Consider the following 21146-nt stretch of genomic DNA (forward strand, 5'->3'; position numbering starts at 1 on the left):
TGCTGCTACTTCTGGGTCTTCTGCTCGACCCTCTTCCAGAGGCAAAGGGGTGGTCTCTTCTTCTGCTAGCGTGACTGTTGATCCGTCGACCTCATCCCATTTGGTGCTTACTTGGGATCTTCAGGAGGGAGCGACGTTGACCAGCCGTGGTGTGTCCTGGGAGTAGCTGGATATGGGAAGGCTTCTCGCCGAGTGTTTGACCATACATAGGTTTAGTGACGCATTCTTGGCACAGACCCTCTATCAGGACATGGCTTTTGTGAGTCATGCCTCTCGATCCTTCGCTTGTGGTGTTGTTGCTTTTCTTATACTTGGGATGTTTTTTTTTTTTTTTAACGATCGTGTTGGTTGCAGGTCTAGCATCATGCCACGGAGGTGGTGCTTTGCCTTGAGAGCTCTGTTTTCTGGGAGATCCAGCTGAACTACAAGTTGCAGGGCCTGGAGAAGGAGCTTTAGGGGCACAAGGTTGCCTAGGAGGAGGTCGTGGCTCGTGAGAGGAGTATGGCTGAGGAGCTTAGGGTGGCATCCGCTACGACAGCCCAGAGCTCGACTAGAGTTCGTGCCTTGGAGGAGGAGCTTCGCACCTTGCTGCAGAGTCATGAGGTTGAGGTGTCTAAGGCTGGTGAACAAGCGGTGGCAGCGTACCAGCAGTCTCCTAAGATCATTGCATATTTTTACAAGTACAACCAGGAGATATATGATGCAGGCATCCAGGACTTAGCAGTTTGCATTCTGGAGAAGACCCCCGATTATGACTTCTCGGGGTTCTCGAAGGTCACTGCGCTGCTACCTGCAAAAGCGATGGTGGCTCGTATCTCTCATGAGGATGCTGCCTTGGTGACAGAGGAGGGTGCGGTCTGGCTAGAGGAGGGCATTGCTCGCTCATCTGAGGCTGATATGATGTCCCCTGCAAGGTCGGATGTGACCCCTCCATCAGATGCTCCTTGATTCTATAGGTGTTCCAGACGTTGAACTTTTGGATTCTGAACTTTGAGTTATAATATTTGTGACCCCTTTTCTGATTGGGTATAGTTAACCTTTTACCTTCTTCGCAGTGTGTATAGCATACCTTCAGTAGTTATTTGATCCTTGTTACTTCAATGGTCTACGGACCTTGGTGGTCAATAGACCTTGGTGGTCAACGGACCTTGGTGGTCTATGGACCTTGGCAGTCGACGGACCTAGGTGGTCGACGGACCTTGGTGGTCTACGGACCTTGGTAGTCTACGAACCTTGGTGGTCTATGGACCTTGGTGGCACTGAGCCTTGGTGGTCTACGAACCTTGGTGGTCGACAGACCTTGGTGGTCTATGGACCTTGGTGGTCTACGGACCTTGGTGGCATTGAGCCTTGGTGGTCAACGGACCTTGGTGGTCTATGGACTTTGGTGGCATTGAGCCTCAGTGGTCTACAGACCTTGGTGTGGTGGAAGTGATTCGATTGAGCAGAAGTAGACGAGCATACCCGAAATCAACTATTTACTTCAAATAAAAGTTTTAAATTATCCTTGAAAATTGCAAGCTACTATGTATCATGGCTGACAACCAACTTTGCTACTGCTACTGCTACTACTGCTCTTACTGGTGGTGCTGCTTCAGTGCTTCTATTGCTACTACTACTTTTACTGGTATTACTTCTTCAGGTGTTCTGAGTTCTAGGTACGGTCTACCTTCTTGCCCCCCGGAGTTTTTAAGCGGTAGGTCCCTGAAAGTATCTGCTTGGAAACTATGTACGGTCCTTCCCAATTGGCAGACAACTTTCCTTCCTTTCATGGCTGCGATGCACTTGCCCTCCTTAGGACTAGGTCTCCCTGGTGGAATAGCCTCTCTCTCACTCTGGCATTGTAGTACTTGGCAGTGCATTGCTGGTATGCTACGTTCCTTAGGAGTGCCTTCTCTCGGACCTCATCTATGAAGTCTAGGTTAGCCCGTAGTCCATCGACATAGGTGCGCTCATTAAAGTGTAGTACTTTATGGGACATGGCGAGGACCTCTACTGGTGCCAGTGCCTCCGTATCGTATGCTAGGCGGAATGGGCTTTCTCCTGTAGGTGTCCTTACTATGGTTCGGTACGCCCATAGGACGCTTGGTAGTTCCTCGACCCACTTCTCCTTGGCTCCTTCTAGCCTTTTCTTGACCCCTTCTAGCAGTGTTCTGTTGGTCACCTCCGCCTGACCATTGGTCTGTGGGTATACTACCGAGACATGCCGATAGTCAATGTTGTAGCTCTGCCAGAATACTCTAAATTTGGGGTTGTTGAATTGCTTATCATTGTCTGAGACTAGGATCTTTGGCACCCCGAACCTATAGATGAGGTCATCGTGGAAAAACTTCTCCATTTCATTCTCTATTATGTTGGCCAGTGGCTTAGCCTCGACCCATTTAGTGAAGTAGTCTATAGCGACAACCAAGTACTTCCTGGTCCCTGATGCTGCAATTAAATCGCCTAGGATATCCACCCCCCACATGGAGAAGGGGATGGGGTTGAGGATTGATGTCAGTTTGGTGGCGGGTAGATAGGGTACTGGGGCGAACAACTGACATTGCTCTCACTTCTTGGCGTACTGTATGGCTTCTTCTTGCATTCGTGGCCAGTAGAGCCCCTGGCAGAGGACTTTGTAGGCTAGGGCTCGTCCCACCATGTGGCTTCCGTAAATCCCCTCATGGACCTTTACCAGGGCGTACTCAGCTCCCTTGGGTCCTAGGCACCAGAGTAGTGGTGCTGTGACCCCCCTCTTGTATAGTACTCCGTCAAGGACAGTGTACTTTGCAACTCTCATCCTTGTCTTCCTTGGCTCGACCTTGTCTTCTGGTAAGACGTCGTTCTGTAGGTAGTTGAGTATAGGGTCCATCCAGCTAGGCCCTTCCTTGATCTCATTGACTTGTTTTTCCTGATACGTTAGCTCATGCAAGATCTCAATGTAGACTGCACTAGCCAAGTTCCAAAGCTCGTCATTGGCTAGCCTTGATAGGGCATCGGCGGTGGCATTCTCAATCCTAGGGACTCAAACCATCTCGAACCTCATGAACCCCTCGATCAATGCTCGAGCACGTGCTAGGTATGATGCCATTTGCTCGTCCTTCGCCTCATACTCTCCATTCACCTAGTTCACTACAACCTGGGAGTCACTCTGAATGGATAGGTGTGTTACTTGGATGGCCCTGGCTACCCGGAGTCCAGCTAGTAGTGCTTCGTACTCTGCTTCATTATTGGATGCTTAGAAGATGAATCAGAGAGCATACTGGATTCAAAATCCCTCGGGGCTAGTGAGTATGAAGCCAGCCCCACTTCCTGCTGCATTGCTCGAGCCATCCACGAACATCTCCCATAATCCTCGATCATGCCCCTCTGGTTTTGCTTCTGGTTCAACCTCAAATAGGGTGCATTCAGTGACGAAGTTCGCCAAAGCTTGGCCTTTGATGGCCACCCATGGTTGGAATCTGATGTCATGCTCACTCAACTCTACTGCCCAGGCTATCAGTCGTCCAGAGACATCTGGCTTGTGGAGTACTTTCTTTAGTGGTAGGTCGGTGAGTACTGTGGTAGTATGGGCCTAAAAATATGGTCTTAGCTTCCTAGTTGTGATTACCAGTGCATAGGCCACCTTCTTAATCCTTGTGTACCTAGTCTCTGCATCGACCAGAACATGGCTGACATAGTAGATGGGTCTCTAGACCTTACCCTCTTCTTTCAATAGTACGGCGCTTACGACGACTGGGGTGGCAGCTAGGTAGATCTATAGCTCTTCATTGGGCTCTGGTCGCCCAAGCAGTGGTGGGCTCTCTAGGTACTCCTTCAGTTCTTCAAAGGCCTTCTGGTACTCCTCTGTCCATGCAAACTCTTTTGGACTTCAGAGGTTCTTCAACGTCTTGAAGAATGGTAGGCACTTGTCTCCCGATCGTGACACGAACCTTGAAAGGGTTGCGACCCTTCCATTCAGCCTTTGCACTTCTCTGACCGTCCGAGGGGGCACCATCTCTTGGATGGCCTTGATCTTGGATGGGTTGGCTTCTATTCCGTGTACTGAGACCATGAACCCTAAGAATTTTCCTGACGTTACACCGAAAGTGCACTTTGTGGGGTTTAGCCTCATCTGGTTCCTTCTCAGTACTACGAATGCTTCCTCTAGGTCGGATAGGTGTTGGTGAGCTTGGACGCTTTTCACAAGCATGTCATCCACGTACACCTTTATGTTATGCCCGATCTATTCCTCGAACATCTTATTGACCATTCTTTGGTAGGTGGCCCCCGCATTCTTCAGTCCGAATGGCATGACACGATAGCAGTAGTTCTCCTTGTCCGTTCGAAATACGGTGTAAGACTCATCATCTTCATGCATGAGGATCTGATTGTATCCTGAGTAGGTGTCCATGAAACTCAGCATCTCATGGCCTGTAGTAGCATCAATCAGTAGGTCTATCCTAGGCAACGGGTACTCATCCTTTGGGCATGCTTTGTTCAAGTCGGTGTAGTCGATGCACATTCTCCACTTTCCATTGGGCTTGGGTACCATGACTACATTGGCGAGCCAGGTAGGGAACTTCTCTTCTCTGATGAACCCTGATCGGCTTAACTTCTCGACCTCTTCTTTAATAGCTGCTTGTCGGTCGAGGGCAAAGTTGTGCCACTTTTGTTGGATGGGCTTCCTAGTTGGATCGACATGTAGTCGGTGTTCTGCTATAGACCGTTGTATGCCTGGCATGTCAGAGTTCGACCATACGAAGACATCCATGTTTGCTTGGAGTAGACATCCAAGCTCATCCTTCTGCTCATTGCTCAACAGTGAGCCAACTTGTACGACCTTAGAGGGGTTGTCCTTGCTGAGTGGCCATGGGATGAGGTCCTCCGCTGGCTTTCCTCTTCTTTCTATCAATTCATCTCTCTGGTCGCTGACCAGGTTCTCTATGCATAGTGCCATCCCACGGGTGTTACCATTGTTTTTCTTGATGAAGGTCGCGTAACACTCCCTTGCTATCTTCTGATCTCCTCGGACCTCGCCCACCCCATTGTCAGTGGGTAACTTCATCTTCAGGTGGAGTAGAGACACAACTCCTTTAAGGGCTATCAGGGATGGTCGCCCTAGGAGGCCGTTGAATGACACCACGGACTTGACAACCATGAAGTTTACCATGATCATCACTTGGAGAGGATGTACTCCGAAGGTGACAGGTAGCTCTATGGTACTCCTGATGGAGGCGGTGGCGCCTGAGAATCCATGGAGGTAGGTTGGCTCTAGCTTGAGTTGATCGTCTCTGAACCCAAACTGTCGGTAGGCTTCCAGGGAGAGTACATCTACCGATACTCCTGTATCTATCAACACCCTGTGTATAGGTTAGTTGGATACCTCCACTACACCACCAGGGCATCCTCATGTGGGAAGCTTAGTCCTTCCAAGTCTTCATCTAAAAAGGAGATCACTGTCTCGAACTTGGCTACCTTGCTTGGCCTCTTCGCTACTCCCACAAACCTGTCATGGGCTTTTGTCTTCCTAGTGGACTCTTGCCCCGATCCTCCAAGTATGGTGAGGATGGGGGCTCCCTTGGTGCCACTAGGCTCGGCTGCATCCCTCCGTTCCTCTGGGTGGTCTCTCTCTCGATCTATCCTTTCTTCCCTTCTGGGTTCTGCTCTTTCTCAGTCATGACCTCTGTCTCCTTGACCCGAACGGCCATCACGTCTCCCCTTCACGTACTTGTTCAAGCTCCCTGCTCTTACAAGTTGCTCTATCGCCCTCTTCAATTGGTAGCAGTCTTCTATATCATGTCTATTCTCCTTGTAGAAGAGACAGTACTTATTGGGGTTACGCTTCTTAGGTCCTGCTAGCATGGGTCATGGCCAACGGAGTAGGTCATGGTCTTGAATCTGCGTGAGGATTTAAGATCTGGTGGTGTTCAGTGGTGTGAACTCAGGACTGCTTGCCCTATCACCTCTCTAAACGGTGGTCAGTTCTTCCGGATGGGCAGTCACCCTTCTCCTGCCGAAGTTCAGTCCTCGACCTCTTACTCTCTTTACGGTCATCTGGTGCTGACCTCTTATTGTGTTGTGGCTTAGCCTCGATCACCTTCTTCCTAGCCTGCAGTACTTCGGCCATATTGGCGAACTCATTGCATCACTTCAAGAGCTCCTTCATAGTCCTGGTCTCATAATGTGCCAGGTCCTTGATTAGGTACAGGTCTCTAATGCCTCCTGCCAAGGCTGCATATTGGGTCTGGTTATCTAAATCTCGGACCTCCAAGGACTCCTTGGTGAACCTACTGACATACTCCCTGAGGGACTCCCCAGTGTTCTGTACCATGTTCAGTAGATTGACCGTGGTCTTCTTCTACTTGACGCTGCTCTGGAAATGGGTAACAAATTGCTCGCATAGTTCTGCGATCGAACCTATCGACCTCGATCATAGTCTAGAGAACCAGGAAGTAGCTGCACCCTTGAGGGATGCAGGGAATGCTCTGTAGGAGACCACGTCCGATCCACCATATAGTGTCATCATACCATTGAAATAGTTGATGTGGTCATTAGGGTCCGTGGTACCACTATAGAGTTCGAAGGTGGGTAACCTGAACCTAGAGGGGAGTGTGGCTGACATGATCTCTATTGAGAATGGGTATTGCCCGAGTATTGAGTGCGTCTCGCCCTTGGTCTGTTTCTTCAATCCTTCCAGCTTCTCGTTCAGATCTTGGAGTCTCTTATTGAGCTCTTCATCCCGTGTCTGCCCCTCACGCCTAGCAGGACGTTCACCACGACCTCGTTCATGTCCTCTCCTTGAAGTCCCCTCCCACCTTGAGTATTGGCGTGATGGTGAATGGTCACGTCACGATGAATCCTGGAATAATCGTGAGGGGCTTTCTTCATGATCGGTCTGGCTCCGCCTTGGCGTGTGACTTCCTCCTAGTCGACCTTGAAACACCGACCTCCTGATGGACCCTTCTAGGTTGGGTACCACAGACCGGTATGATGGTGCTCTCCCACGGTCTGATTGTACTGGAAGGTCCACTGTTCTTCTGGGAGGTTGGGATGGCTCCCCCCACTGCCTGGTGTGCCTCTCTGACCTATCACCCCTGGGAGGTGATCTCCTAGGGCTCCGCTCCTGTTGAGGATCCATCCTACGATGGTGGGATGTTGCATGCTGCCTCAGGTACTCGAGGAAGAGTTGTTGGTCATGGAGGATCTATCACTGCAAGTCATTAATCTGACCCACAGTCGCTAGTGCGTTGGGATCAGGTGTTGGCTCCACGGCGGCTTCAATGGCTACATCAGGGTTGAGGTCAATTACCCCAACTTGTTGGTTTTTGGGGATCTCCCTCTCCTGAGAGACATGGTCAGTGGCTCTGCGACATGAACTCTTTGGAAGAGGTGATCCGTTCCCCTCCCTCGTAGCATCGTTGGTGGAGGGAGCAGTCTTCTTGCCTCGTGGTGCCATAGAATGGTTATGAGAACAAGCTAGTAGGTATGATGGCTAGCGTCGTTCCCATAGACGGTGCCAATCTATTGCGTCAAGAAAACGTCAGGCGGTCCTTCGGGTGCCGTAACCTGCAAAAGGACCAGGGGGGGACAAAGGAGAATCGGTGTGGTTCCGGCCTAGGACTCTCCGATGCCAAAGTCAAATCTCCTGAGCAAACAGATGAATCATAGTATTCAAGATGAGTTAAGATGTCTCTCGATGGGGTTGACTACCTTTCCTTTTATAGTAGAGCATGGCGGTGTGGAGAGTCCTGGTTGATGGTGAGTAGTCTTCGTAGTTGATAGAGTCCCTGAGTAGAAGGGTTCATCCTTGATTGGTTGTCTTCCCGTGAGACGTAGTGTCCTGATAGACTTGATAGTTGTCTTCCTTGGTGGATAGACCTATCTACGTGGTAGATGAGGTTCCCGGTGTATGAGCCCATTCAGACTACGTGACTGATAGGTGGGGGCCTAGAGTCCTTTGTGACATGTCCTATTGATGGTGGTGGTCGTCGTCGTGTTCGAGGGAGACTACGCCCAGGGATGATTGCGCCAGAGGAGATCTACGCCCGAGGTCTTCAGTCTATGCCCAGGCAGTCCGCGCCCAGGTAGTCCGTGCCTGGGGATCAGTCTGTACCCAGGGCAGATCCGCGCCCGGGGTTCTGCGGTCCACGCCCGGGGTCTATGGTCCGATTTGGGTCGAATCCCTCCTTGGTTAGCCTGTTTGGTTCTGGTCCTGAGTTGGCCCTCCTTCTTGGGTTAGGACACGTGGTAGTCCCTGATTGGTCAGGGTGATTTTGGGTTTATCAAGCTAGATTGGGTTCTCTATAACAGTCGTTGGTTAGCTCAATTCCAAATTAGTCAGATTCATCATCTTAATAGAGCTTTTTCGGAGCATACGCTGGTTTGGTGCTGATGGGGTTAATGAAGAAGCTGTGAAATATTTCAGCAGCATTTCCTCTTTTGAACCTAGTATCTCGGATACTGATTTACTAGAATCTTTTAAATAGATCTTCCACTTCCTCCATTGTTACTGCTATTCAAATGCTGCTACTTCAATTTCAGTTCTTGGAAATCAAGCATCCAGAGCCCCATCGTCCAATCACTCTGCTCTGTTCCATTTTGCTTTTCCATACCCTGCAGCACTATTTCCATCAACCTCCAACTAGCCATTTCTCCATCAAATCAATCCTGTTTAACCTCATACTTCACTCACCGACCTAGTGAACCTTTCCCCAGCAAAATGTAATCAATTGGTGGTAGAGTTCCTATGGGCTTCAGCAACATGGACTGCAAATTTAGGGTTTGGGGGGAATGCAAATCTAGGGTTTGAAATCCATATTAATCACTAAGCCAGGTTACTTTTCCATCTTTTACCAAGATAAAATTTCATAAATCGATTAACACATAAACATATTGAACTTTTCAACTTCAGATTTAAAAATCAAAAACTGAGAAAGTGAAATAAATAAACAGAGAATAGCACTTCAAAAGAGGAAACAAAGAAACTGAGAACAACACTTCATATACCCAGATTTTACAGGTGGGATATGGACGAAGGATCGCCGGAAAAATAGTACCGTTATACCACCAAAACCCTAAATTGCAACCTTCGTTCCACGATTCCAAAACCAGAGAACGCACCAACCTTCGTTCCACGATTCCAAAACCAGAGATGGCACCAACCTTCATTCCACGATTCAACCTACCCTAAATCGCAACCTTCGTTCCACGATTCCAAAATCAGAGATCGCACCAACTTTCGTTCCACGATTAAACATTTTTTTTGGTAGTTTTGGGTAGAGGGGTGATTTTGGAATTCCAATTAAATCAAGGGTAAGTTATAAGACTCATAACCGGTAGCTTATGGTATGACCGCCAGTAGGAGGTCATAGCCGGTTTCTCATAACCGACAGTAGCAGGTTATGCCAAGTTTCCATTTAATTGTACAGTCAACACAATAAACGGCTCAGATTTCGTTCAACAAAATTAAACGGCTCAGATTAAGCCATTGTGGTTAATGTAGAGTTTAAGAAATATACCCTTAGCGTTGCGACTACCCACTCAAATAAAAAAATGGAAGTGAATGAACTTGGACATCCAGATGTCGACATCTCTGTAATTCCCTGTCTGGTCCAATTCCTTAGTGCCTGTAATAAGGATCTCTTTGGTATAATTTGTATTTGTATTTATTACCTATTTTTGAGAAATCATTTTTGACAATAAATTATGGTTTACAAATTATAATTGTTTTTGTACCCAAAACAAAAAATTATAATTGTTTAGTTATTATTTGTATAATAAATTATGTAATTAAAAATATATTTGGTATGCCTATGTGCATAATATATTATGGAAAAAAGAAGATATGATAGTAGATACCAAGAGAACTCATTTCTATATGGCATTTTATCGAACAATTTGCATCCTTTAAAAGAGAAGACCGTAGGTGGAATTTTTTTTGGTAAGGTAGGTGGAACTCAGGGAGGGGAACCAATGAATAGGGAATAAAGAAAGTATGAGAAACACCAGCAAGGGCTTGCATCTTTTCCATCCCCGAAATTCCAAAGAATTCTTTCCAGCGACAATCCACCACCAAGAAGTTCACCTTGGAAATCCCCACCATCAACTCCTTTTGTCACGCCCCCATCCTAACAAGGGATACAATACATTATAAGGGGTGACTAGGACAACGCGTGTCATCCTACTAAGCTACCAGGATCACTGACACAGTGTCCCAACGCACAGTCATAACCAATATTAAAACAATATAATATCAGAGTGCGGAAAGGGAAATATTACATTCCAAAAGATCAATAGTTTTGCAGAAGCGTATAAAATCAAATAGTTACAAGATGATCAAAGCCTAGATGATAAATACTGTAATTAATCTATTTTTCATTACCATCTAATAACTATCAACAAGGGTATAATAGTAAATGTTTATACATGGGCCTATGCCCTAAAATAAACAAAAGGGGAATAAGTCCCTAGAATTCTCACGGCCTGTAGGCACAATCGTCACAAGGACACCCATTGCCATGTTCCTCTAACGTAGCTTTCGGCTCCTCCGTACCTGCATCATAATCTAAAAAAATATGTATACGAGGGGGTTAGCTCCACTGAGCCAGTGAGGGGATGGGGATGCATAAACACACAATTCACATAGTCCAATGATGCATGCATATGTTAAATAAATTTTTCACCTACCATCACAACTAAGTCAGAGGTATATGCTACTGTGACAACTCGGGAAACACTGTGGATCACTTAACTTATCGCCACAATGAAACCTCAATTGTCACCTGGGACCTACGCCGATCGAAGCCTCAAAGACCACTCAGTGGCAGACCTCTAATAACCAATACTAGCATGACTGGCCTCTCCCACCTCCACAGAATCCGGTGTATTGATTATCCAACACCTAAACCCCTGTTGGTAAGGGTCGTAGCATAAGGGTGTAAAATCCTAGGCGTAGATATACTACATGCAAGTCTTATCGTCCCGAGAAGTAATCCGGGTGCATCAACTTTTCATTTGGTTTAGTGCCCGGATACCAGCACGGCATGGCGCATACAGTTTAACATGACATTCAATATAATTACTTCATAAATGTATATAGTATCCGGGGTTCTGGCACCGGCACCCACCGACACCGAGACCCATCGAAGTAAAGCATCTCCAATCAACAACATAACAATCATATATAAAAGTATGCAATATCCACAAGCATGCTTAATAATTTATAATGATGACATAATATACAATGCAATAATAATATCAAGCCCAAACAACCAAATTCACTCACATATAAGTTATGTTCCGATGTTATGAGTTGTCGCCGCAATTAAGTAACACGTCGCAAGACGAAAACTTTAAACCTAAATAAAGAGTGAAAACAGGGTTAATTAAGTAAAGGGACGCATCCTCAAAAGGTCTCCCATAAATCATTTAAGTATAAGATTTCAGAGGCAGGATGGTTTTATGGGTGGTTTCATGCCCAATTTCTGCAACCACATGTAAATCCTAGCTAACCAGGGGCTTAGGAAGGTCTCTACCAAGGGTGGTTTTACAGGTGGTTTGTCTTAGAACATGAAACCGCACCTAAAACTGACTTTAACAGGGGCTTATTCAGGGGGTGGTTGCAAGGGTGGTTTCTCGTAGGTCTTGAAATCGCATGTAAAATCACATACCTGCAGAATTAAAAATTAAAAGGTTTCTCACTAGGGGTTCCTTTCTCAAGGGGTTTAAAGGTAAGGAGGCTTCAAGGAAGCTTCCTCCTAGGTCCATTAGGGTTCTAAGACCTCATTAGGTCCATATAATCCAAAGGATTCAAGAGGGAAAGCAAATAGAACCTAATTTAGGGCATAATAGGGTAGAAACCTTAAATTTCTCAAATGGAAAGAGATTGCTTAGGCTTAGAGCTTGTAATGGAGTGAAATAACTCCACCATAGTCTAGGTTTAGAGATTCCATCGATTCTTTGGGTTTCAAGAGAACCCTAGGTCGAATCTCTCCCATTTTTCAAATCTCAAAACCCAAAATAGAATAAAAGAGGTGGGATTTAATGGCTTACCTACCCCCAATATAGAAAAGCTCCACGTAGAGGGCTCCACAAGGTGAGGTTCCAAGCCTTCAGCCAAGCTTTTCCATTCTTCTTCCTCCTTTTCTCCTTCCTTCTTTCTTCTTCCCTTCTGTCTTCTTTCTTCTTTCTCCTTTCTCTCCTCTTTCTCTCCTCCACGATTTAGGTTAGATGGAAGAAGTAAAGAGAAAGAATGCTTCTCCCCCCCTCCCTTTTGTCTTATTTATAGAAAGTGACTTGGGTCCCTTAAGTCAAATGGGTCAAGAGTTAAATGGGTGGATCCAAGACAAATGGATCATTAAGCCAAATGGGTACTTTAAGTTAAATGGGTCAAGAGGGCTTAATGGGTTGACCCATTAGTTCTATTTGGGTAAGAGAAAGGAATACCCAACCTTGGGTCAAATAGAGTTAGATGGACCCTTAAGTTAAATTGCCACTTAAGCCCAATGGGCCTCTTAAGCTAATGGGTCTGCCCACTAGTTATAATTAGAAAAGAACCTAATTAAAAGATGAGCTCACATGATATGGGTATAATTGCTCTTCACATATTTCCCCAAAGCAAGTGTGACCCATAAGTGAATTATTCCCAACTCAACTAAAATAGCCCGGGCGGTCCAAACCTTGACCCGCACTTCGAGGGCATCGAGGGAAAGGATAAATAAGTAAAATTAAGGGCTAGAACTTACTATTTTCTTGTCATGGTTTGTCTCCTATGACCCCGAATAGTTTCCTCCACAGGCAAACTCGTACTGTGATCAATAATTTTATAGCTGGGTTTAACCACCAATGAGAACAGCTCACCAGCATACGTGGCAGTGATAACTACACGTCGTAGGGAAAAAATAATAATTAATTATGATCTAGGGTGCGGGTATAACATCCTCCCCACCTTACAAGAAATTTCATCCTCGAAATTTGAGACAGCTAGGGGCTTAAGTGAGAAGGGCTATTGGATAACAACATCCCAAGTCACCCACATCTTAAACTAAGTCAAAGGTCGAGTCAAGATAAGGCAATGCCTACATGGCATAGCAAGTCAGGTTCCACAATTTTCTTTTCCTTACAGGGTCACATTACCACAGGGGTGTGATTCACAATAACCCTAGGAAAATAGGGTTCCCACTACTAAGTTAAGTCTCAAGGAACAGAGGTTGCCAAGATCTTCCAGATCAGGTGATACCACTCTAGCCTTCACTACTCTGGTCATTCTTGGGTTACAGGATTTAACCTGTCTGTGACCCAACATAGGATTTACATTCTAAAGGCTTTCACATCTGGTTGTCTCATTACCTAACCCAACTTTAGAATGATTTGGAATATTGATGGAATCTTCTATTGTGCACTCCTAGTACGGAGGGAACACATTTGGTGATCCATTACCCCATTCATATCTGTCGTTGGAGAAGGTCATGTTACATCCTTCAGTTTCAGCTTTCACAACCTTTAAACCTACTACACAGTTATCCCATAGGAAAGAGTCCACATCAGTCCTCTTTCGAGAACCAACAACCTTTACTAGCTTTTGTCCAAGTCAACTCTTCAAGCAGGTCTCCAAAATTTAACCTATCCAGTCATTAAATTCATTCTTCATTACCCTAAGGTTTGGTTAACCAAGATCAGGGCTCCAACTAGTTACACAGCAAGGTCGAGGTAAGGTCATACTTGTAGTACCAGAGAATTACTTTAGGCACACAAGTCCGAGGTTCTAAGGAATATCTATATATATTTATCACACCAATATGTAGGCGTAGATTCTATAATTACATTCAAATCCCTATGGATATATCTGTCATCTAGGTCAATCCACAAGAACAAGAAGTTCTCAGGTACGGTTTACTAAGTCTTTTTTTTTGGAAAGTCAAATCATGGTGTAGGACTTTCTCTATGAGTCTAAACAAGGTTTGGATGGACCAAGTAAAGTTTAAATAGAGTCGTCACTAGCTTGAGGTGTGTTGAGTGACTTTTAAATACACATGACCTTCATGGCTTACTCAAATAAACAGCCCAAACCAGCCTATTACTTTCCTTTCCTAGTACCTACCCACAGGTTTAGATTCTATGCACCCCATTAAGGGTCTCTACCCGTATAGGTTTAGGTTTCCCTATCCATAAGGTTCTGGTCTTTAAATTCACAGGGTCTAAGGTTTTCTTCCTCAAAGGTAACTCTTCTCCTTTTATGTAAAAGAGGAGTCACAGCAGTTACCAATGCCTGCTAGTTCTTATTTGCTGGTCCAGTTGGGTACAAGTTCTAACCTCTTTCAATTTTAAGGTATCAACTAGTCTTAGGTGGTCCCCACAAATGGGTCACACAACGGGGTGTTCGATCTAGGGTATAGACACATAATCATCACATATAGGTGTGGTCAAAGGTCTGCAAAAATCTGAGCTCAAAATCCTAAAAGAAATTGGGTGGACTCACGAGCGGTGTCAGTACTCTGGGTCCGTTTGTGGCTCCTCCACAAAAATAGGGAGAGCAGACTAACGGGCGGATGTGGAATGCGAATCCGTTCGTTCTTTCGATCTCAAAAGTCTCAATGGCCGAGAGGATTTAAGTTAAACGGATCTACGGACGGAGGCATGAGTGTGGATCCGTTCGTTGATCCGCATAGATTTAAAATGATAATTTCAAGTTTTTGTGCGAAGCGGATTCACGACAAGTGGATCCATTCGTTCGTCTGTTCATAGAATTTTAACAAAACAGAGCCACGAGTTTTAAAACTCACTTTTGGCTCCATAGAAAGGGACATAACCGCAGGGAGAAAAAGCTCTACAGGGACTTCCGTTCAAGCTTCTCTTGGGTGGTTTTTCTTGTAATCCTAAGCCTCAAGGTTCAACTCTCACTTGTTCAAGATATGGTTTTCTTCCCATTCTACTTTCTCTTTTCTTTGGATTTGGGATGAATCGTTTTAAGTCGTGATCAAGTCTTGATTTTTCTTGTAATCTCATAGCCATGTACACCAAATCCATGCCAAACCAATTGGGACTAGGGTTTTTGGGTGTAAATCAAGCCCTATTTGATCGATGGTACTAAGTTGTTGGATCCTTGTTTGATTACTGCATCTTTTATAAATCTTCAAGTCTTTGCAAGCATTTTAGAGATTGTTGCTATGGTCATCATGTCTAGTTGAATTTTACTTGGATTATGTTCAGGTTTTGGTTGTGGTAAAATCCTCAATTCACAATATTTTAGAAAAACTCTCTAAGTTCAAATCTAATTCTTTTACATGCCATAAAATCTCATAGAAAATTATCACATTGTCTTATCTTCAAGCATATTCTCTTGTATACATAATTATTGATAAAATCCTTGAATCTTTCTTTTTTTTTCCTCAGATAAATTATTCTTGTCTCTTGTTGGGGTATTTTCATCCAATAACTTGCTTGTTTGGTATTGGTCAGGATGTAAAGTAACCAAAAGTACATGTTGTTCCCATTGATCTCATTATTCACGTCCATGTACTAGGGATCTCACATGGATTTTACATGTGCATTGATCTTATTCATTTCTCTTCACTCCAAACATCTTCCTATGGTTATCATGTCTCATTTTCCCTTATATGCTCTTGTCGCAACACAGTTTTCATATCTTGTAGACATTTTACTTTTATAACTTTATTTGCCAAGCATAGAGCTCAAATTATCAGGGTAAGATAGGTCACAAGGGGTGAGGGAAACAATATATGAAGGAAATAATGCCTAACATAGGTTGGTTCATCAAGACAGGGCAAGAAAACCCTTTCTGGCTTGGGCGCTTTTATGCCTGGTTTTACTCAAATATGAAACCGCAAGTAAATCCGCCTGAGACTGAAACCATAATAAACAGCCTCGGTTAATCATGGATTTACAGGTGGTTCGTACCTAGGCTGAAACCGTATGTAAAACCGTCGGGCCTTTTTCTATAAATTTAAAGCCTACGATTTAAAGGCTCATTATTCTCCTTTTAAAACACAACTCTAAAGCTCTGGAGGAACCCCAACTGCGATCGTACTTGCTCTCTCCTCACTCCTTGGTGTGATGCTATCTTTCTTACACAAAATCTTCAGCTCACTTGGTTGGTTATTTTTATATTACTGCCTCCATGAGATAATGACACTTAATCAATCTATTTCAACCAAAAGATTAGATAATGTATAGTAAAGAACTAATGTATATAAGTGAGGTCTCGTGATCAAACCTTCGTCGTTGCATAATTTCTTGGGGCCACCTGCCTGAGGCTCACTAGGGCCCAGAAACTCCCAATTCGTGCGTGATGCGGGGGTCATGTAAGAGCTCAGGAGGGATTTAGTCGGCCTAAAGTCGGATACCTCTCCTGTCTCCAAAAAAAAAAAAAAAAGAAAAAAAAAAAGAGGAAGTAATCGTACTTCGAACATATTGTTTAGTACCTTTAAGAATCAAGTATGTTTAGAAATAATATGTAATCTTGCGATCTACGCGCAAGGCAATTAGGCTGTATTTTTTTTTTGTGTCATCAAAAAAAAAAAAAAAAAAAAACCCCATAAGATTAGACCACCAAAGCTATTCTGGACCGTACATTATTGCTTTCTAGCTATTTTCGTTTTTCTCTTTCACTCATTTATTAGTAGGTAAAGGGCCCCTCTATTAATTAACTCCTTGCATCTTTTTTTGTTTGTTTGTTCCATCACCGATCTTGCATCATTTTAACTCGTAAAAAAATTTTTTTTTTTTTTAAGCGAGTAGGACAGAGAAAAGGAGAAAAAATATTTTAATCTTTTAAGTCAATCCATGAGAATATTTTAAATCTTGTGAGTCAATCTATGAGGGCTAAGAGAGAATATTTTAATCTGTCAGGACTAAGGACAAAAAAACAAACAGGTATCTAAAGAAGTGCAACTAATTAACGTGTGGGTGCCGCGTACTACTTAACTACACTTACCGCGTACTGTTCATGTAAGTACTTTCCCGAAATTCCCCGAAATATCCGCCGTTATCACCGATTTCTTCGATTTCATTTTTTATTTATTTATTTCAGTTTTCAATTTTCATATCACAAATTCACAATGTGTTTTTTTTTTTTAATTTTGTTTAATCACCGGATCTCTCAAGTCTTTTTCTTTTTTAAAATTTTGGTAGAACATCCATCAAGTCTCATACAGAGTCTCACTCTCCCCCGTAAGTCTCGTAGTAGTAGTTTCACATAGTCTGAAATCTTAATGGGAGGTCTTGTCTTCTTGTCTTGATGGTCTTTGAGAGTTGTCATGCTTTGATTCTTCTCTCGTTTTTCATCGTTTCAAACCTACCTACCTATCCACATATCCGTCCAATCCTCTTTAATGTCTTTTTCCTTTTTTTTTTTGTCCCTTAAAAATCAAGAATCCTCTGTAAATTCGAAACCACTAATCTGAGCTCTCTATATCTCTAGCTCGATCTTTTTATATAATATAGATCCATTCTAAACGAGAGAAGAAGAAGAAGAAGAAGAAGAAGAAGGAGGAGTCTCTCGAAGGCCGTGAAACAATGGCAGTAACGGAACTAACGTTGGAGCACACGCCAACATGGGTTGTAGCCGTCGTCTGCAGCGTTATCGTCGCCATTTCTCTCGCCGTTGAAAGGATCCTTCATTATACTGGAAAGGTAATGTCTTTTTATCGCTTCTTTACCACAGTCTTTTCTCTTTAACACTTTCCTTTTCTCTGGAAGTTCTCTACTATCTCTTTTTTCCTTTGCTTCATTTTTAAGGGTTTCGAATTTTGCTGCAACTTTGAAGCTGAATTGCGCTATTTTTTTTTTTTTTTTGTTCTTTCTGTGCAATTGATTTCAGTATTTGAAGAAGAAGAATCAGAAGCCGCTCTTTGAAGCTTTGCAAAAAGTTAAAGAAGGTTCGCTTTTCTCACTCTCTCTCTGGTTAACTGAAAAGATGGATGGATGGCTAGACTCTAGAGCGCTTATTGTCCATGGCTTTTGTGTCTGAATATGCAGAATTGATGCTTTTGGGGTTCATTTCCCTTCTTCTAACCGTATTCCAAGTTCGGATAGCTAAAATTTGTATGCCCCCGAGTTGGGCTAATCACATGCTTCCTTGTGAAAAGGAAAGTACTGATAGTACCTCTGGAGAAACCACGTCCCATTATCAAAGCTCCTTCTCTTCTTTCGTTTTGGGGAGTGGGAGACGGCTCCTCGCCTCGTCAACTGATGCGGGCTATTGCCAAAAGAAGGTAAATGTCTGGATTCACATTACAATTCTTCTTTCTCTTCATTCGCGTTCCATCTGACAATCATCCCATTGAACTGCAACTGGTTCCAATTATATATGCTGGTCTCTTCTGTTCCATCACTCCCCTATGCGCATTTGAGAGAAAAATGATGGTTGGGGAGACAAGAATTTAAGACATTTCTCATTTTGTCGAAACTTGTTCTGTTTATGCTACAATTCTTATAATTCTGTGATGCTTCATCTTATGTGCATCCAGTTTGTTGTATTCTCCTTGTTATCAGTATATGGCACTTACAGATTTCTAGTGTGTTTGCTCCTTGAGATTGTTCTTCTTTTTGAGGTACAAGTTACCTTGAAGAAGCCATTTGCCATGAACTAACATGGAACTGCACTTGCTCATGGCTATCAAACTGCTGGTGTACAGTAGGAACTTCTGTCATCATCATCCCGATGCTAGCTAATCTTATGGATGAATATGTAGTTGTTACCATAAATAGCTTCTCTCCTTGTATAAGGTGCTTACGGGGTCGCATATGTGCCACAAACCCCACTGATTGCTTGGAACCAGATCTGAGGATGAGAATTTGTTGTTGTTTGATGGAAAGGATAAGAATTTCTTAATTCCTGCTCAAATTACCGTATGGTTTTCCATTTATTACTTTGTGAAAAACATAGATTCTTGCGCTTATGAAAAAAATAAAAAATAAATGCTTGCAATAGAAGATTAGTTGTGCACAGCCTTTCTAAGAAACCCAGAAAGCTTAAAGGAATGCATCTTTGTCAGGGTAACTCCATTTATGGGTGCCTAAATTCTACAGTTTAGGCTATCCTGAAACCCCCATGGCCCCAGTGGTACTCACTGTTGTAATAACCCAACATCATGTTCATTTTGGAAGCTGTACTGAGTCAACTGACAACCCACTGCTGTTTTAAGCCTGTGTAATGTTCACACTCTGCAACCAACTTTTCTTGCCAATAGCTACCAATTAAGTAGGATGCTGGCAGGGTCTGCTTTCTGGTTTCACTAATTAAATATTCATTCTCATTGCCAGTAGATTAGTTCATGTTCATCATTGATATTTCCTTGAGTTGATCTACCGTTTGCAATCTGTTAACAGGTTAAATTGACCTATCTTTTCCCACAATGCTATATCCGCTGAATAGTATGTTCACAATGTTGTCTTAGTATAATCTGGGCAGATTGGCTAAAGGAACACAGAGATCGGGAACAAAAAGTACTTTTTTTCCCCATATTTTCATATTTTGTGTCATATTTGGATGGCTGGGGCAATAAAACAATTCATTAAATGAGTAAACTTCTTACTCAATGCAAAGATGAAACCCTTCACCGACTTGGATTTCTAAAGCCTGATACCCAGTTTAGTAATTTGGTCACAATTTGCCCAAACCAACCAAGAATTGCAAGATCTTGATCTCATTGGAAAGGTAACTGAGTAGACTTCAAATAGAACCAAAAACACGTCGAATGGATCAGTTTTGATTTGACTGAGAAACACTATTCCAGTCGACCAGTTTAAAAAGATCCTTAAACAAACTCAACTAAGAACAGAAATAAAGTCTATCTAAACCTCCCAATCATAGGATACAACAGAAGGTCATGTGCTGACTAGGAAACTTAATAAAATTAAAGAAACAGACTTTGATCATGACTGGACATGTCCCAACTTGCGTAAACAACTAAATATTAAACAACCCAGATAAGAACCCCCACACCAGAAACTTGGTGATAAGATTCTTGATTTTCAGGAACCACAAGCTACATAAATCTTCTAAACTGGGCCCCACATTTTGCTGGAGATAAGATTCCTGGAATGCCCAGAAAATCGGGAGTTTTCATAATAATAGATGCGTTGAAGAATCCAAATGGGCCCCATGATAGACTGATATAGTTTTCGGATAAGATTTGAAAACTGAGATCTGTTCTGGCCAGATTTGTGAATCTGGGAGTCCGGACATTAGAAGTAACCCAATCAGTTGGGCCAGGTTTGAACCAGAAAACTGGTACCACATGGCCTTATTTGGCCTGATTGGTTCTTATCTTGATCTGCATCAACTCTCCCTGGCTTGAAGTTACTTGACCTCGAGTTTTGCAAAGTTGAGGAATCAACTTTATGTGGTGAACATTCATCTTCAAACCATAACAGAACTCTGGCAGCTCATGGATGTTAGGAATGTAGTCTTCAAGACGTGGAGCTCTCTCTTCGAAGGACTTTGGAGGAATCACGAGCTCTATGTGCTCAACTTCAGGATCATTATCAGCCGTGAATGATGTGCTCATGGAGTCCTCCATAACTGTATCTTCAACCTCCTCATCCATCGCCACAACCTCTTCAACCTTGACTGTACCCAATTCCTCGGTGTCTTCACTATCGTCATCCTCGTCGGTTTTAGCCAAATGAAATTGAGCAAATAAGATGAACTCCGTTGGTGTCCTCACCATCCTCTTCATCACCATTATGTTCTTCATTATGGTCATCATATGGTGGACAGCCCTTATGTACCTTTATTGTTTCATTTTCATCCATTGCCATTGCAACTGCACTTGACCTTCTGTCGGATATGGCAGAATTTGGCAACATACCCATACTTTTGACAACTGCAGCACTTTGTATTACCACCCCTGGCCATCGATGCCTTACCCTTATGACTTGCAGCTAGAGGGGGGGTTATTTGTAGAATGACCACCTGTAGTTCTAGCAACTGAAGGTTCATCTGATTCTCCCTGACTTGAGAATAAAACGACGTGTAGGAGGAAGCCTCAAATTTTCCTCAGAGCGTAGGGCCTTCTAAAAACAGTATTGTAGGTCATAGACGTCATGCACATTTTGTTCCTTCCTAATCCCCGGTTTCAACCCTATCTTGAATTGAGAGATTAACTGGGTGTCTTCTTTGTCAATACTCGTGCGAGAAACTAGTGCACCAAACTGATCCATAT

At 43.6% G+C, this 21146-nt stretch overlaps 1 protein-coding gene across 2 annotated transcripts in view; it reads left to right on the plus strand.

Moving 5' to 3' along the window:
- The first annotated feature begins 287 nt into the window (after window positions 1-287).
- Window positions 288-21146, plus strand: part of LOC122655885 (MLO-like protein 1) — a 41192-nt gene continuing 20333 nt past the window's right edge. The window contains exons 1-3 of one of the 2 annotated variants that reach the window (XM_043850258.1): window positions 17478-17610; window positions 17798-17855; window positions 17956-18191. In XM_043850258.1, coding sequence (XP_043706193.1) covers window positions 17494-17610; window positions 17798-17855; window positions 17956-18191 — 411 coding nt within the window. In that variant the 5' untranslated portion in view covers window positions 17478-17493. Of the gene's footprint in view, window positions 293-17477; window positions 17611-17797; window positions 17856-17909; window positions 18192-21146 lie in introns of those variants that run through there. The other variant, XM_043850259.1, reaches the window with a different exon arrangement.

Source organism: Telopea speciosissima, chromosome 3 (assembly GCF_018873765.1).
Source record: "Telopea speciosissima isolate NSW1024214 ecotype Mountain lineage chromosome 3, Tspe_v1, whole genome shotgun sequence".
NCBI lineage: Eukaryota > Viridiplantae > Streptophyta > Magnoliopsida > Proteales > Proteaceae > Telopea > Telopea speciosissima.